General features: G+C 33.7%; 1 protein-coding gene and 1 long non-coding RNA gene across 4 annotated transcripts; both read left to right on the plus strand.

The window, feature by feature from the left end:
- Window positions 1-452: 452 nt before the first annotated feature.
- Window positions 453-17,891, plus strand: LOC149475196 (zinc finger protein 711-like). 3 transcript variants are annotated; one of them, XM_089713619.1, is made up of 9 exons: window positions 453-683; window positions 1,441-1,983; window positions 2,305-2,393; window positions 3,034-3,156; window positions 4,052-4,162; window positions 6,349-6,555; window positions 7,949-8,060; window positions 14,285-14,389; window positions 17,727-17,891. In XM_089713619.1, exons 1-9 carry the CDS (start codon window positions 570-572, stop codon window positions 17,868-17,870), a joined length of 1,548 nt encoding a protein of 515 aa, XP_089569745.1. In that variant the 5' UTR covers window positions 453-569; the 3' UTR covers window positions 17,871-17,891. The 3 variants fall into 3 exon arrangements, with proteins under 3 accessions (XP_089569745.1, XP_089569746.1, XP_089569747.1); XM_089713620.1 differs by lacking the exon at window positions 14,285-14,389; XM_089713621.1 differs by lacking the exon at window positions 6,349-6,555.
- Window positions 11,234-11,840, plus strand: LOC149475197 (uncharacterized). The gene is made up of 2 exons (XR_016318110.1): window positions 11,234-11,351; window positions 11,656-11,840. It is a non-coding gene; the product is annotated as an uncharacterized LOC149475197 (long non-coding RNA).
- Window positions 17,892-19,336: the final 1,445 nt, after the last annotated feature.

The following is a 19,336-nucleotide window of genomic DNA, read 5'->3' on the forward strand; positions in this document are numbered from 1 at the left end:
GATTATAAAAGCTCCAACGCCACAGAGAATTAAAATTATGATGTTTGTTTGTAACATTTATATTTTATTCTGTGATTTTAATAAACAAAATGATGACAGAACAATCCCTATGCAATACCGCTCCTATCATATTTATCTGTGCTAGTAAAATATAAAATATTATACACTACATCTAAAAAAGCCGGGTTATGAGAATAGCCGGCTATCACAAATAGAAAGAACTGTATTGTATAATGTTTTTGAAATATGCAAATTTATGAGAATTGGAAAAAATATAATCATATTAATAATATTAATGCTTAGATAAAATTTTAGCATGAGAATTTTTTTAGAATTCTTCATTTAATCTGACAGTTGATATTTTTATATTTAAAAACGGCAACACCACACTCCACAGTTTTTTTACTTGTGTTTTGTTGACTTGATAGTGCTTGACACAGAGCAAGTAATGTGCTTGATAGTCGTGAAACAAAATATTGTACAGTTTTGATTTACTGTTTCATAAAATTATCATTATAGAAGTATTGTTTTAATGAAACTAATTCTGTCATTGAATCGAGCAAGTTAAAATGGAATCACCTTTACAAAAAGTTTGTATTTGTTGCCACGAAGAAAGAGAAAATCTTAAAAGCCTTTTGAACTGCAATTTTACGTATATTTTGAATTGTCTTGTTAATAATGGGGTAAGTATCATCATTATATATATATATTTTTTTATTCAACATCTTCAGAAATATTCCAAATTGCTTAGTTTCTAGTAATTTAAAAAGAATTTTATGTTATAGTGTGTTCTATAGGAATTGGCATCTTGTTATAAGATGGCCGATTACATTTACTTTTTTTCTTGTTATAGGTATGATATCAAATACGAAATTAAATATACATCTTTTAAATTAAGTTGCAATTTGTCTTTTAATAATTATTCAATGGTTTTGTCACCTTGAAAAGACTGAATAAATAAATAATTAAATTTATTTTATGAACACTTACGGCTGATTTTTCAATCCTTGGATAAAACTTATTCATCGAATAATGTATAAAACTACCATTTTAAAAACGTATTCTAATTGCCCGTATTTGACAGTTTACATGACATTTCAATATTATCGTGTAATACTTTATTGGACGGATAAGTTTTAACCAAGCATTGAAAAATCGGCCCTTAATATAACAAAAATAATCATTTTAAATAAAAATAAATACAGTAAAAAAATAAACATCTTTAAAGAAAGACAGTATTAGCATAAAATAAATAAAATTATATTATGTAATGGATATTGCTATTTAATATGCGGCCTTATCACTCGATAGTCATCGCTTCCAGTCAATTCTCGTTATTTTTATAATTTAGTTAATTGAACGTGTTGGCGATTAAATGATTGTAATACTTAAATTTTAATGTGTTTTTTATATGAACTTATTTATTTTTCTATATTTCAGTTGGCATTTGAAAATTATAATATTTGCGATGTGTGCCACATAACGCTGAAAAAAATAGACAAATTCAAAAACTATGTTGAGGAAAACAACAAATTACTGAACGAAAAACTTGCAAATAATCATGTAAAAGTCCCAAATCTATATAAATTTCAAACATCAAATATTGAATTAATATGGACAACCATAGACGAAAAGCTAGAACACGAAACAAAAGAAGTATTTGATGATTTAAATATCGAAGTTAAAGTCGAGAATGACAATGACAGCGATTTGAAAATGGAACCGTTCGAAGTACCGACCATAGACAACGAGAATTGGGAAGCATTGCAAGTTAGAAAGAAGAAACCTCTCACGCAGTTTCAAGCGAATTATGAGGGTAAAATTAATATTCTTACGATATCTATGGAAGACTTAATAAACGAAAGAATGGAGGCAGCAAAGGATAAGAAATATTTACGATTGCCATATAAATGTACTGATTGTATTGTGGCGTTTGATTTTGAAGATGCTTTGAAAGAACATAGGGATAAGAAACATAATGCGGTAAGGCAGTTTATCACCTTTTTTCATCTACTAGCTGTGCCGCGTGGTTTAACCCGCATTGCTCTGCTCCTGTTGGTCTTACCATGATTATATATTATAGCCTAATATTATAGAGCTGAAGAGTTTGTTTGTTTGAACGTGCTAATCTCAGGAACTACTGGTCCGATTTGAAAAATTCTTTCCGTGTTAGATAGCCCATTTATCAAGGAAGGCTATAGGCAACATATCATCACGCTAAGACCAACAGGAGCGGAGCAACGCGGGTGAAACCGCGGGGCACAGCTAGTATCTTATAAAGAAAATGTTTGCCGTTTCTTTCAGACTGAAGGCAGTATCGTATGTACGATCTGCAAGTCAGTATTTAGCAGCCAAATGTCTTATAATGATCACTGGAAACGGCATATGAGAAGGTGAATATTAACATTTTTTTTGGTACAGCTGTTTCTATGGTTTCTTTTGGTCTTATCGTAATGACATATAGCCTATAGCCTTCCTCGATAAATGGGCTATCTAACACGAAAATAATTTTTCAAATCGGACCAGTAGATCCTGAGATTAGTGCATTTAAACAAACAAACAAACTCTTCAGATTCATAATATTAGTATAGATTTCATAGTAAATATATGTATCTAATGTATGTATATACGAAAAAAATCTCAATTCGCTTTTTGTCTGTTGTTCAAATTAAAACTTTTGGCAGTCTGCAAACAAATTTTATAATCTAAACAAGCTTTTCGGAATCCGAGCTGTCGTTTTTGAGTACATCGCGAACGGACAGACAGTTTGTAAATGTAAACATTAATAAATAAATAATTATTAATCATTTATTTTCACAAATAATTTTACAAATTAAAGTGACCTTAGGCTCCTAAGATAAAATATCTATATATACTGGGTGTAATCGTTAAGTGTGCACAGGCGATTATTCCGTAACTATTGCAGATATCAAAAAACTTTAAACTGATATAGAAAACCCTTTTGAAAAATTTTACTAAAATATATAAAATTGTTCGTTTGTTTTACTAATTATTATATTTCTTATATTGCAGATACGAATGCGCTGAGTGTGGCAAACGCAATAAGAATATTTACCCAATTCTGGGGCATTATAACGAGATACATGGCAACATTCCCGTTGAGTATTCGTGTAAATTGTGCGACTTTAGAACTAAGTGAGTGTTGCCCTTTTTATCTTCACCTGTGTGTTTGTAATTTGTATGTAACCGACTACTTTTTCTCGATTTTGCCCGGACAAACACGGATGGATTTAAACGGACAGATTTAGTGCAAACTGTGAAGATAATGCCTTTTTATATTTGAAAATAATTTGATCTTCTGTTGTTTATGATTTTGTAATATACAACATCTGGTTTTCCACTAGTATTGTCATGTATCAAAGAAAAGTTTCAAGCAATGTTAATAATATAATTTTTTAAATAAAAAAAAATATATTTTCTAATATCAAAATTTGTGTATTATCAATCAAAATTTATTTGACCGCCTCCTTGGTACAGTGATTGACGCGTGAGCGTAGAAACGAGGGGTCCTGAGTTCGATTCCCGGTGGGAACGAAGAAGACGGTCAAAAAAAAAAAAATTTTAGTGTGACGTATTTTATGAACGGCCCCTTGCCGGTTCTTCTATGTAAAAAATAAAAATTGCTTTCCGTATCTGTTGTAAATTGTAAAACTGTGTTATGACGATTCAAAAGTGCTTCTAGAGGAAGTCAAACTAACGAAATAATAAATGTTTGAGTTTGAAAATATATCCTATCCTATCCTACTTCCTTCTAATTTTATAAATGCGAAAGTTTGTGAGGATGGATGTGTGTGTAAGTTTGTTACTCTTTCACGCAAATACTACTGAACTGATTACAATGAAATTTAGCACACATATAGAGGGTAATTTGGATTAACAAATAGGATAAATTTTATACCGGAAATCCCACGGGAACGGGAACTATGCGGGTTTTTCTGAGAAAACGCGGGCAGAAAGCTAGTATACTATAATTATTAATTAATATAAAAAAAAATATATTTTTTTTTATATTTAAAATTATTGTTTGCAGTTCGAATCGTAGTTACCGATACCACATGGACAAACATAGAACAGGAAATGTGCAATGCAAAGAGTGTGGCAACATTTTTGTTAACGCTACAGGATTGAAGAATCATATGCGGTGAGTTTTTAATTTTTATTATATCCATACTAATCTTCTTTATATATAAAAATGAATCGCAAAATGTAAATAAGCGCATAACTCGAGAACGGCTGAACCGATTTCGATAATTCTTTTTTTATTATATTCCTTGAAGTACGACGATGGTTCTTATGTAGAGAAAACGTAAATATGTACCACGGGCGAAGCCGGGGCGGACCGCTCGTATTATAAATGCGAAAGTAACTCTGTCTGTCTGTTACTCAATCACGCCTAAAGTACTAAACTAATTTTCATGAAATTTGGTATGGAGATATTTTGATAACCGAGTAAGGACATAGGCTACTTTTTATCCCGGGAAAATGACGCAATCCCGGAAATCCCACGGGAACGGGAACTATGCGGGTTTTTCTTTGACTGCGCGGGCGAAGCCGCGGGCGGAAACCTAGTAGGCTATATATCATCACGCTAAGACCAACAGGAGTGGAGCATTGCGGGTGAAACCGCGGGTCACAGCTAGTAACCAATATTATAAATCTTTATTCTATACTAGTTTTATAAAGCTGAAGAGTTTGTTTGTTTGTTTATTTGAACGCGCTAATCTCGGAAATTACTGGTCCGATTTGAAAAATTCTTTCGGTGTTAGATAGCCCATTAATCGAGGAAGTTTATATATATCATCACGCTAATACCGATAGTACATAGTTATGTAGTTACTTGCTGTTCCCCGCGGTTTCACCCGCGTTGCTCCGCTCCTGTTGCTCTAAAGCGTGATGGTATACGTGCCTATAGCCTTCCTCGATAAATGGGCTAGGTACTGGCCGAATAAGGAAAGCTGGCATCTTCACAGTACTCACACATATGCAATTTTACTATACAGTATGTTCAAAAATAAATGCGATAGACTTGAATTGTAAAATGAGTGCGTTGTAGATGAATATAATTATGAAAGCTCTCTTAATTTATATGTAAAATTACAATTGAAAAGTAACTCAATCGATGAACTTAATTATTTATTCTCATAATCAATTGTAATAAAGTATTGATAATCATTCAATTAACAAAGGAGAATGACCACGGGTGGTATCGGTAAAATTTTAGTTGTGCCACGTATTCGTGATATTGTTAATTCCTATTTGTATTTATAATGATCATATGTATCAATATTAAGTCTTAATTATACCGGATAAATAGAAATAAAAGTAAAAGTTTTTGTTTTGACACATATATCTATCTCTCTTGCAAGCGTCCTGCGTCATATGTCATAGTTTCTATTTGAAATGAATGTTGAATGAATATGTTCGACGCATTGTTCGACGTTATTTATTTTGAAATAATGTTTATTACGATTTATTTTTCACATTTATCTTGTAAATTAAAATATTACCTATGTAATAAATGTAAAACTTAACGTTCATCGTTAGTTTAAACTCGATAAAGTATTTTTTGAAGCGTTGAATAAAACTATTGTTTTATTTTTATTGTCGCGAACTGCGGTTTATTTACATAAAAACTTTAATCGTTTCTAAAAGTACTAACATCAAGCTTTAAATTGAGCTATATTTCATCTTGACACAATAAGTTTGATTGCGATACCAAGTGCCATAGTCACTTGGGCAATCTCCTTTCATGTCATATTCAAAATAACGATAAAAGCAATACAAATAACACATGCGCTCACTCCCAATAAACAATACAAGCGAAACCCTAGCACGTAAGAGATAAGGCTACATTACAATAAAAGCTGTATAATTGTTCAGCTATGTATGAAAATTTTAACTTACGGCGTTTACATTTTGTTTACAAAACCTATTTAAATGATTACATAATTAACCTTGGTAAAGTAAACAAAATATTCTTATCCGCGTGCCGCAAAGTATCTCGGAGTAGTAGTAAACAATTGCAAAATAAAAACAATAACTGTCTCCTTCACCCTCATAAGCTAATCTGCGCGCGAGAGAGACTGGCAGACTTTTCATGATGCGTATGCAGTATGACGTCACGCCGCGTGCGTCTTCACAGACACTACACATGTGCAATGTGTAAATGTGTTGACGTTCCAGCTCTTCTTAATCGGCCTGTATCGAACACCGAAAGAATTTTTCAAATCGGACCAGTAAACTAATTCCCGAGATTAGCGCGTTCAAACAAACAAACTCTTCAGCTTTATAATATTAGTATAGATAAAGGGAAATTTTACCTTCTAGAACAGTACACAAAACCATCGCCTACCTACACAAATGTGATGTGTGCGGAAAGTCATACAAACGTCGGTGCGCACTCTATACACACAAACAGACACACACACAAACCGGCGCGTACTGTGTCTTGTGTGATCTAACGTTTAAAACTCAATCTACGTTGATACAACACTTGAAAATGAGTTCTAAACATGTTAGCGATGATTTAAAGAGGTAAGTGTATTTATTTACTACTTGCATCCCGCGTCTTCACCCACTTAAGTGAGTTTTCTTATGAAATATCAGAATAAAAAGAAGCCTGAGTTATTTGGTCTACCTAATTTCCGCTTTCCTTTGACTTGTGGCGCATTCGTACGAATCGTGCCGGGGGGGGGGGGAGCTCGGACGTTGTTTATACGACTTTTGACCCAACTACCCTCACTTTGCTAATAGTCGTTGACTTCCTGCGATTTGTTATCGATTGGGCAGACCTACATCAATTGGGCAGTTGTGTAGAATCGCATTACATTCTTATTACATTTCAAATAGGGATGTAACGATACATGATATTGCCGATACGATACCGATACCGATATTTGTAAAAAAATATCGGCGATACCCATATCGATGGCTTGGTAGAAAAATAAATAGTGAATTATGCATAAAAGTTACCAACATTTAACAGAGACTCAACTGTAAATCGTATTCTTTTAAATAAAAATGCCAAATCAAAAAACAAGAAAAACATTTATTTTAGTATTATTATTTTATTAAAGAATATAATAATATAGTTTCTGGCAATAACAAGACTATTGACATTTTCTCAAACACTGTACATAAATTTAAAAAGGAATTGCTCTCGATTGAACCTTTACCAAGACCCAGTTGATCAAATGTAGTTTTATTTTAACATTAATTGATTATTTTGCCGTCAAAATTGGATTTATGTATTATGTATATGTATACTTTTTACCTAATCTGCAGCTAGCTGCAGACTGTGTGTCTTTGATTTAATGTTATATTAATAATTGTTAGTGGTGGTTGCCTATAATTGTGACAGCACTATGTCTACGATTGTTATTACTTTAATGCTTTTATCTATGTATCAGTGTATGTCATGTTGGTGATCCTTAATGAAATAAATAAATAAATAAATAAATAAATTTTACAAAGTCAGTTAAACTTTAAGTAATACACATACAATCAGTAATCAAAGTTTACTATTGGTAGAGTTTTATTAGAAAACAAAGTGCCCGCGCGCTGGCGACCTCCCGCATTGTTCATTGGGCGTGGTTTTTTGAATTGTTTGATTTCGATATCGGTTGTTTTATAATCGGCGATACCTATATATCGGCTTGCCGATTATATGCCGATATCGGCCGATATATCGGTATTGGTATCGTTACATCCGTAATTAATACAATCTTATATATAAAAATGAATCGCAAAATGTGTTGGTAAGCGCATAACTCGAGAACGGCTGAACCGATTTCGATAATTCTTTTTTTATTATATTCCTTCAAGTACGAGGATGGTTTTTACGTAGAGAAAACGTAAATATGTACCACGGGCGAAGCCGGGGCGGACCGCTAGTAAATAATAAAAATATTTCCTTTAAATTATTCAGATTCATATGCGACGAATGCGGTAAGAAATTCCTCACGAAATCATCTCTAGTGAACCACATCGAGTTTGATCACTTGAAGAGCCGCAAGTATTCTTGTGATAAGTGCTCTAAGGTATGAACATTACTTTTATTTATAATTACCTATATGCAACTATCTTTATAATATTTTTTACTCCTAGGAGTAAAAGTGCACGTAGAAGTATTCATACTTCATAATACATGCCAAAAAATTATTATTTTTGAAAATTTTGTCTGTCTGCTGTTCTCCGGCTTATTTTTAATAATTATATTCTATCCTTATAATATTTTTACTCCTTGGAGTAAAAGTGCCCCTAGGAGTCTTCATACTTGTAATGGTAGTTTTACTCCTAGGAGCCAAAAAATATTTTTCAAATGTTTGTGTGTCTGTTGGCCCGTCCTGTCTGGCTTTCATTCAAAAATGACTATGCGAATTTTGAAGAAACATTTTTTCAATATAGGTTTTTTCCTCAACATAAAGATCGAGAAGATATAATCTTCTTATTTATAAAAATGAATCGCAAAATGTGTTGGCCGGTAAGCGCATAACTCGAGAACGGCTGAACCGATTTCGATAATTCTTTTTTTATTATATTCCTTGAAGTACGAGGATGGTTCTTATGTAGAGAAAACGTAAACATGTACCACGGGCGAAGCCGGGGCGGACCGCTAGTTTTACATAAATACTTTAATATGTTTTTCATATAAAAGTATTTATGTAAAATTATAGTCTTTAAAATCTACACACGCGCCAACGAAGTCGGAGGCATAGCAAGTCCTTTATAAATCATACATATTATATACTTATTACTTTTAGGTATTAACTAGCTGTGCCCCGCGGTTTTACCCGCATCACTACACTCCTGTTGGTTTTAGCGTGACGATGAATTATAGCCTATAGTCTTCCTCGAGAAATGGACTATCTAACACCGAAATAATTTTTCAAATCGGACCAGTAGTTCCTGAGATTGGCGCGTTTAAACAAACAAACTCTTCATCTTTATAATGTTAGTGTAGATATTAAAATTAACATTTGTACAGTCAGAAGCATAAATATATTACCATTTGCAGATTAGCAAAAATATCTGTCATAAGAACGGGTTCAATAATATCTGTCTGCCCGTATACAGCAAAAATATCTGACATTAGTAGGCAGCATAATAAAGTGGCATCAAAATTATATGACGAAAATGTAGAGCAAATAATTGTGACAACCTCTCGAAGCATAAATATGTGACGTCACCTAGGAGGCAATAATATCTGACACAATTTTATATTTCTGTATTGTAAAATATAATTGATTCCTCACAAAAAGCATAAATATGTGACACTAGCTTTCCGCCCGCGGCTTCGCCTGCGTTTTCACAGAAATACCGCATAGTTCCCGTTCCCGTGGGAATTTTGGGATAAAACCTATCCTATGTGTTAACCCAAGTTACCCTTTATATATCTGCTAAATTTCATTGTAATCGGTTCTGTAGTATTTGCGTGATAGAGTAACAAACACACACATACACATCTTCACAAACTTTCGCATTTATAATTGTACTAGATTAGTAGGATAGGAAGTAGGATTATAGTAGGACTAGTAGGATGAGATAGGATAGGATTTTAAAAAGGCCAAAAGTTTTTTTATTGAATTAGTGTTTTGTATTTTGCTGGGGTAAGAATATGAACAAAAGACACATTATATTTTGTAAATATTTTTTATTTAAATGAAATTACGATAATATGATAACTTGCCATAATTTTCGATACTCAATAAAATAATAGCAATATTATAGGCTTAGATTACAAAATAAAATACAGATGGAGCATGTCAATCATTCATCGCCCTTGTCAAAGAAAATACGAAATCAAAAACGAATACGTTCCTCCGCTAGTGCTATAGCGATTCTAGTGTCATGCAATACGTCAAAAGGGGTTTGATATTTTAGTAAAAAAATGCTGTCTTGTGATATTAAAACGCTGTAAAACTTGTTCCCGAAAACAAACAAAAAGATAAAACATCGTTTTACAGATTTTCTGTAGATTATTTGGCTTATTTAATTTTGTATACAAATAATAATTTTACAAATACGAAGGAATTCAAAACTTCAACGTATGCTGCCAGTATTTTGAAAATGAATTTGCCATTTTTAGGGGTAAAATGGTTAAAAGATATTCGGGGTAGTGGTGTTGGATTTTTCGATCGTGAATGTGATTATTTGTATAGTGCAATAAAAGTTCATGGTCGTTATTAGATTATTTTAAAAAGCATTATACATTTTTTTGTTACTTTTATAAAAAGCGTCGTCGCTTGCGATTTAATTCATGTGAACTCCATGATGGATATGATGAAAATAAAATGTCCCGCATTCTCGACTAAAAACTACCGCTATTCGCATTCATATGTGTTGAAAAATAAAAACTTTTTTAATGTAATTTATTTAATAAATTTAATGTAATTTATTTAATAAATTTAATGTAATTTATTTAATAAATTTAATGTAATTTATATAAATTTAATGTAATTTATTTAATAAAAATTGAATAAAATTATTTTGTCCATGTATAACTTTAGTAGATAGGTGCTTTATGTAACAAAATAATTTTTACAATATTATAAAATAATATCAAAAACCCGAATTTATATTAAAATAAAAATTAAAACATGACTGCTAATAATTTATGTAGCCTACGTCACTACCACCACAGCTACCTTCATAATTCAGATGATTGCAATGACACCTCACAAGTCACAACTCAAAATCGATCCAACAGTTTATACTGCAGGGCGTGTCAAAGAAATATTATACATACATACCTACACTCGAAAAACATAACCCTCTTTCTTCCGTAGTCGGGCAAAAATTTGGGAAATTTTTCATTATCTGGTAACATAACACGCACACAGAAGCACCGTGTTCGTACAGTGCAGCGGCGAAATGACAGCACACATAGCTTTATGGAAATGACGATAAATTATTCGGTTTAGTTCGGCAACGCTCCATCTGTATTTTATTTTGTAATCTAAGATTATAGGTAAATGAAAATGAATAACGGAGCAATCGTGTCAAACGCCGCTAACGTCAAATATAATTTCATAACAAAACAATTTCTAAATAATACACGAAGGTTACACTGAACCTTCAAATAAAATAGATCTACCCACAGAACAGTAAAGTAGATAGAAGTGTGATGTGGGCGTGGCCCACGTGTCACTTGTAAGGTAAGATCACCTAACTTGCTCTCAGTTGTGCGCAGAAAAATATTCGAGTCGGTTATCAGCTGTCAAACCTTTTTTCCGTATTTATTCATTAATTAGGACGTGTTGTTCGGTATTAGAGTGCAAAAATGATAGCAGACGAAATAATATCAGCAATGGAGGCATTTCATACCATCGGTAAGTCTTATTTTTATTTATTTTACATATAATATTTTATGTTATATCTTCGCTTGTAATTTGTCAAAATTGTATACAAATATCTAGTCAAAATGAACCTTAATCCGTAAAAAAATTAGTACTATTATAGATTGAACAGCAAACAAGAATTTCTGGAATATTATTGCAATAAACAAACGAATGTCGCTTTAGTGATGCTTGTGGCGCATATCGACAGTATCGATACTTTAGAAAAGACAAACATTATAAATATAAAATTTTATTTTATTTTTCCTTAGCTTTCATTTGTCCAATTTATTTACAGATTTCCCAAAGAGGCTAATTTAAAAGAGAAATGGATAAATGCAACGTGACGAGTTAACTGAATGCCGAACAGCACTAAGTAGTCTAACAAAGGCCACCGATACAGCAAACCTACGGCAGTTCCAAGATTTAAAATAATGCATATTTTCTGTTTGTATTTTGTAAATATAGATTAATACTATTCTATTCCGTTTTTTATTTAATAATAATAATATAAAAAGACGTACTTAGTAGTAATAAACATACTCCAAAATGTGACACATTATACTATACTCGTATAATAGAAAGAAAAAAAAATACACAAAAAATATTTATTTGTGAATTATCGATATCTCGATATCGATAACAAGGCTGACATCCCTCAGGGCATAGCATCAGATAAATATCAAGTTAATGTCATTAATGTTGAGTGACACAAATTTCAACCTTATCTCTATGTGTTGAGGTTCAAAGTTATATCTATTGAAAACTAACGCCCTCTGTTGTGGAGTAGCTGAATGTTTTTCGAATTTGGAATTTCTGTGCAATGAGAAACAAAACAGCTAATATACCTAGAGATGTTATACTAAAATAAACCGTAACATGGTGCGTTAGGGTACATATTGAAATGCTGAATTTATAACCTAAGTCAGTTTTTACTCAAATTAAGCAGTCCAATCAAAGGCATAGTTTACTTGTAGTGTACTGTATAACTATCGGTTTAAATGTGTGGGTTTGGCGACACTGGTTTTCATACTAATTATGACATTAAAGCACTTCTATTTGTTTTTATTGTTCTGTGGATCTACCCAAGTGGGTATTCATGTAAGTATATGAATACTTTAATTTTGTCATGATATGATATCCTTCTAATCACTACATAGTATAAAACAAAGTCGCTTTCTCTGTCCCTATGTCCCTATGTCCTTATGTCCCTATGTCCCTTTGTACGCTTAAATCTTTGAAACTTCGCAACGGATTTTGATGCGGTTTTTTTTAATAGATAGAGTGATTCAAGAGGAAGGTTTATATGTATAATAACATCCATTAAATAGTGGAGAAGTACTGTTATTTTTGAGGTTTCTAATGTGATGTCGTAAAAAATTACATTTTTTCCGCTTACATTGCAAACGCAGGCTGAACCCTACGAGTTTTATCAAATTAATGTACTAAGTATTATACACATTGAAAAGGTCTACAGAAAAGTCCGCGATGGTATATGTCTATCTCTTATGGATAACTCACAATAACTTTTTTTTGTCATTTACTTTTTACGACAAATAATGGCTAATTTTCGAAGCGATTTTAACCAATACAGCATTAATCCTTAACCAATTAAATACCTTAAATACATTGTTCATTTAATATAGATCTATATGGCCCTTTACACCGTATGATTTAAGTGAATATTTTCGAAGATATTACAGATTTAAAAATTGCGGGACGTAGCGTTTGCGGCGGTACCGGCCGGCTGCCCGTGCCACTGCGAAGACGGAGTGGGTCGCTATATTTTTATATACAACGTTCACAGTTTTTCTGTAGTGTATTTAGTATCAGCATTGCACCCGTGCGAAGCCGGGGCGGGTCGCTAGTATTATTATAAATGCGAAAGTTCATATCATGTAAGGATGTTTGTTACTCTTTCACACAAATAAAAGACAAAACAATGGAATTTGGCACACACATAGAAGGTAACTTGGATTAACGCTTATGAGAGCTTTTATCCTGGAAATCCCACAGGAACGGAAACTATGCGTGTTTTTCTTTGAAAACGCGGGCGAAGCCGCGGGTGTTAAGCTAGTAGGATATAATATCTAGACATACAATATGTAGTATACAACGACGGCACATATTAATTAATATGGTAATCATGTTTTAAAACAACGTAGTTAAAATAAAATTTATTTATTTTATACCTATTAATTCAATATTAAATTGAAAATAAAATTGTGTAAGATATTATTGCTTCCTAGTTGATGTCACATATTTATGCTTTTTGTGGAATCAACGCAAAATACAGAAATATAAAATTGTGTCAGATATTTTTGCCACCTAGTTGGTGTCACATATTTATGCTTTGTGTGAGGAATCGAAGCAAAATACAGAAATATGAAATTGTGTCAGATATTTTTGCCACCTAGTTGGTGTCACATATTTATGCTTTGTGTGAGGAATCGAAGCAAAATACAGAAATATGAAATTGTGTCAGATATTATTGCCACCTAGTTGGTGACACATATTTATGCTTTGTGTGAGGAATCGATGCAAAATACTACGTCACATATTTATGCCGTGAACGGGAACTATGCGGTATTTCTGTGAAAACGCAGGCGAAGCCGCGGGCGGAAAGCTAGTGTCACATATGCTTTTTGTGAGGAATCAATTATATTTTACAATACAGAAATATAAAATTGTGTCAGATATTATTGCCTCCTAGGTGACGTCACATATTTATGCTTCGAGAGGTTGTCACAATTATTTGCTCTACATTTTCGTCATATAATTTTGATGCCACTTTATTATGCTGCCTATTAATGTCAGATATTTTTGCTGTATACGGGCAGACAGATATTATTGAATTTGTTCTAGTGACAGATATTTTTGCACATCGCCCCCTAGGCATATATTATTGCTCGTGACTGTACTTACAGGTGTTCAAATATAAGAATGGTTTAAAACGTCACATGCTGTCCGTACACGAAAACGTTCGTCCGCCGAGAAACAAAATTTGCGATCAGTGTGGTCGGGGATTTACTGTGAGTTCTCTATTTTATTTATTGATGATATTGATTTACTGTATATTTTTATATGGCAATAAGTTTAAACTGTCAGTGTCAAGTTTTAACGGTAGTATAACAGGATTTTTTGAAGTGAAACTTCTTTAGGCGCGTTGAGAGTAAAATTTCAAGTTCGCGGCGAACGCGTCGCCAAGGCCACGATTTTGGTATCTTTCAATCTTGCTGAAGAAGTTTCACTTCTGACACGTGTGCTCGGCACACACGCGCTTTTTTGTACTATAAACGACATTTTATTTATTTTAATTCTAGTAATATTACCATGTGATGCTCGTAATCAAAATTAAAAGCGTAGAGAATGTTATATTCTACCTTTGTAAGATTCATAAATTGGTTATGTAATTGAAAAGATAGTCCAAAAGCAGTTAATCGATTTTTTGGAAACCAATGGAATATTACCGGAGCGTCAATCGGGTTTCAGAAAGAATCGCAGCACAACCACTGCCTTAGTGGATGTTACGGATGATATATTATCTGCGATGGATGAAGGCAAAGGGACCCTTCTTGTATTGTTGGACTATTCCCGTGCCTTTGATACCATCAATACCACTCTTCTACTCTCGAAGCTTACATACTACGGTTTTAGTTCAGATACAGTTAAATGGTTTGCCAGCTATCTTAATGGTCGGACTCAAACAGTTGCTGTCCCCCAAATAGATGGTAATATGGCCTATTCAACCTGTCGTACGATCAATAGAGGGGTTCCACAAGGATCTATTTTGGGACCACTATTGTTCATTTTATACAGTGCAGATGTTGTCAATGAAATAAAATTTTGCAAATACCACCTGTACGCCGACGACATTCAACTTTTTATATCTTTTAATCCGAAGGATACAGATACAGCACTGGTCTCACTGAATTCTGATTTAGAGCGCATATATTCATGGTCAGAACGTAACAAGTTAGTTTTGAATCCTGCAAAGACTAAATATATGATCTTAGGCAGCCCCAAAATTGTTAGCAAGATAGAATCACACAATCCTACTATTACTATTTCGGGAAAGATTATTGAAAGAGTACATGAAGCTCGAAATTTAGGTATTGTGTTTGATGAAAACCTCAGATTTGAAAACCATTTTAACACTATTATCTCTAATTGCTTTTACAGGCTTAAACTACTATATCGAATTAGACCCTTTTTAAGCACTGAGCTTCGTATACGGTTGTGTGATTCTCTAATTTTATCAAAATTCAATTACACTGATTGTATGTATGGTTCCAGATTACTCGTACGTACTAAAAAGGCTATACAACGTGTACAAAATAGTTGCGCGCGATTTTGCTGGAATATTCCTCCGCGCCATCACGTCAGTCCTTTTTTGAATGAAGCTAAAATTTTAAATATGGAAAGCCGACGTCAAGTGCATTTTTCTAAGTTTCTTTTTGGGATTATTATTAATGAGCGTCCAACGTACCTTTACCAGAGGCTTCATTTTTGTAGGGATAAAGGACGCAAATCGCTTGTCAATGAAACCAGGGGTATGAGTCAAAAGCTACTTATTGTGCCCAAACATCACACAACCGCTTTCAGAGGCAGTTTCAGTTATAATGCTACGAAGTGTTGGAACAACTTGCCTCCACCCTTACGTAACCTTCGTTGCATTAATAACTTCAAAAATAAAGTTGCTGCTTTTATTTTTAAAAAACAACCGTAACCTACTGTAGAATGTAGCATCTCTCTTAAACTCTTTGGAAAATCGCCGTCGTTTACTCGATTTATATACATTGCATAAAATTATTCATGGGAACCTTAGCTCTAACCTAATTATGTATTTGAATTTGTCAGTTCCACGCTCTATTCCACGTTACGGTGTTTCTAGTACTTTCTGCCCAAGTTTATCCCGTACTAATTTAAAAAAGAATAGTCCATTTAATAGGTTAATGAAAACGTACAATAGTGTTACCAATAAAAGAAATAGCTTACAACAACATAGTAATAACGTTGACATTGACATCTTCCACGATAATTTTTATAGTTTTAAAAATAAAATAGTAAATTTTATTCAGTGACTGTGTTGTATTTTTGATGTATTTGATGTATTTGACATATTTTATTTTGTGTTTTATGTGTTTTTATTCATTTGTATTGTATTTTATGTGTTAATTGAATTGCCATGTTTTAATTGAATTTTATATATTTTTTATTTCATGGATGTTTAAAATTACAAAATTTTAATCATGTTATCATTGTAGTATTAATTTGATGTATTCTTGATAAATTTTTAATTATGTGATGAATTTTATGTTTTATATTTATTTTTTTTCGTCAATGGATGATAAATTTGATTATGTATTTTTAGACTTTTAAAACTGAAAAATTTTAAGACATTTTTTTATAATTATTGTTGTATACGCCTGCTTTATGGCCAATTCAGTTTATGAAATAATTATTAATGTATTTCTGTAAATTGTATTAATTGAGTCATTATTGGTGTGTCTAATAAATAAATAAATAAATCTCTCTTTTGTGTCTATTTATCTGTATGTATGTTTATTAATTTTTTATTTTCGTTATTATTTATTACTATTTTCTTAATGTTCTAGTACATGTACATTCCTATGCCTTCTTTTTATATGTATAATATTTATAACGTGTAATATTGTTTATTTTATTAATATAATTTCTATCCCTCTATACTTCGGTCTGTAGCTGTACTTCAAACATTGGGGGCCACTGAAAATCAGTGCTGTGCTGTTGAAGGCACAGCTTAATACTGAGTTGGTCCCCTTTTTGCTAAAGGTCTGCCACACTTTTGTCTTTTTCTGTGTTTTTTGTATTCCTTATTCTTTTCATTATATCTGTTGTTGGCTTTTGGCGAAATAAATTATTCTTATTCTTATTCTTATTCTTATAAACATAAACATACATACATACAAGTTACGGCCCTGCCTTAATACGAAACTGATGAATACGCCGTTCGCACGTTAGTCCGATTTCCCTGAGTTAGCATCCAAGCTTACGTCTTTATAAATTCATTAAAATGTATAAATTCATTCTTTAACTCCGATCTGCATCGTGCAGACATGGGTGTAAAAATCTCACTTTAGTCATTAAATGTAGTTTCTAAGTATATCTGAGTTTCTTTTGGGGCCTCCGGCTGCGGGAAATGTAATTTACATATAAATATATAATTTTAAATCAATACTTATATAGATAATTATTAACACAGAGCAAACATTTGCCTCACATACAAATATTTACCCCGGGTGGGAATCGAACCCACGACCAGGGGCTTGCAAGGTCACTACCAACCAAGTCAATATTATTATTAGTCAATATTTTTTTTCGTTACAGTCAACATCGATACTAAAAAATCATATTCGCACGCACACGGGCGAGAGGCCGCTCCACTGCCCGCTCTGTCCCGCGACGTTCGCGCATTCGGGCGCGCTCTATACGCACAACAAGCTGCTGCATCAGCCGAAACGGAAGACTTGATGAATAAAATGATTGAATTTACGTGTTTTTTATTTATTTAACCCAGTTTATTGCATTAAAATTTACTAATAACCCCTTAAACCCTCAAAAAGTTGTTGAAAGAATGATTTGTAAAAGTATAAAGGTGAAGATAGAAAAAAATAGTTTGGAAAATCCAAAAGTGCACGCCTCATAATTTTTTTTTAATAATTATTTATTAATAATTATTTTTGTTTATTTAATAACAATTAAACCACATCGAATCAGACCCTGAAAAATGAAAGGGTTCTATTCCTGAGCATACTCAAGCGTAAGAGAAAAAAAAAGACTCGATTAGTAAAGTATTTCGGTCGCTATCGTGTTAACAAGAAAATCCTCCGCACATACAGACACACGGACGTCCAAGACAGAACTTTTTTAAACTGTTTTTTAACTAGTTTAAATAACAAAAATGACATCAAAAATATCATGAATGTTAAAAATAGTGTTTTTTCTTAATATGTGTGTGTATGTATTATCTTACAAGTGCAATGTATGATACATAAAGACATTTTAAGTTTGAAAAATCAGATGTTTTGCGCGAAGTGACAGTAGTACCCACCTCAACGCTTCGCTTATGATAGTAGGGGAGGCCAAGAGGGGGATTTTGGGATTTACTCGAGCGCGTCAGATTACTATAAGGGACGGTACCTTAGCTATTGCCCTGGCGGAGGTCTACTGGCGCAGAGCGGAGGCAAGAAGCAGGGATTCAGAGCTGCCCCCTGAAACGCTCGAAGCCTGGAAGCGGGAAGCGCGTGATGAAGTGTTCCTAAAATGGCGGCAAGAACTTGATGTGTCCTGCGTGGGGGCCTGGACTCTCAACGCGATTAGCCCAGTGCTGAGAGAATGGGTAGAGAGACGGTGGGGGTCGCTCACCTACCGTCTTGTGCAGGTGCTGTCGGGGCATGGATGCTTTGGCAGCTACCTGCATAGGATAGGGCGGGAAGCGGCCCCCGCATGCCACCACTGCAGCAGCCAGTTGGACACGGCCCTACACACCTTGGTGGAATGTCCAACATGGACAAGCGAAAGAAGGCCTCTCGAGAGTTTGTTGGGAACACTAAACGAGTTGACCCTGCAAGGCCTCGTTAAGTTGATGGTCGCTGGCGACGCGAATTGGAACATGGTCGTGGCCTTCTGCGATACCATTATGAGGGCAAAGGAGGACGCAGAGAGGGCTAGGGAAAATGACCCAGCGGCTGACCCTCTGCGCCGACGTAAACCAGGCAGACGCAGACGTCTCTACGTCGAACGTCAGCCTTAAATTATAATGCGAACAAACACAGGGGGAGGTTTACGTAGAGACGAGCATACTACAGTTATGCTCGCTGCAAGTAAACCGGCCCCCCCTGTGACAGAAGGCGGATCGCCCGGTAATATGGTGGCGTTATCATGTTCGATACCGTCACCTATTGCCAACTTATGGGCTTGGTCGGGTCGCCAAGTTG

The sequence above is a fragment of the Colias philodice genome, chromosome 31 (genome assembly GCF_061535455.1).
Source record: "Colias philodice isolate Cphi_HAF_F1 chromosome 31, ilColPhil1 Martin Lab GWU primary, whole genome shotgun sequence".
Classification (NCBI taxonomy): Eukaryota; Metazoa; Arthropoda; class Insecta; order Lepidoptera; family Pieridae; genus Colias; species Colias philodice.

Coding starts and splice junctions, on each gene's coding strand:
- LOC149475196 (XM_089713619.1), top strand. CDS start 570: ATGGAATCACCTTTACAAAAAGTTTGTATTTGTTGCCACGAAGAAAGA. Junction 3,157..4,051: donor TTGTGCGACTTTAGAACTAA/GTGAGTGTTGCC, acceptor TATTGTTTGCAG/TTCGAATCGTAGTTACCGAT. Junction 8,061..14,284: donor CTTGTGATAAGTGCTCTAAG/GTATGAACATTA, acceptor CTGTACTTACAG/GTGTTCAAATATAAGAATGG.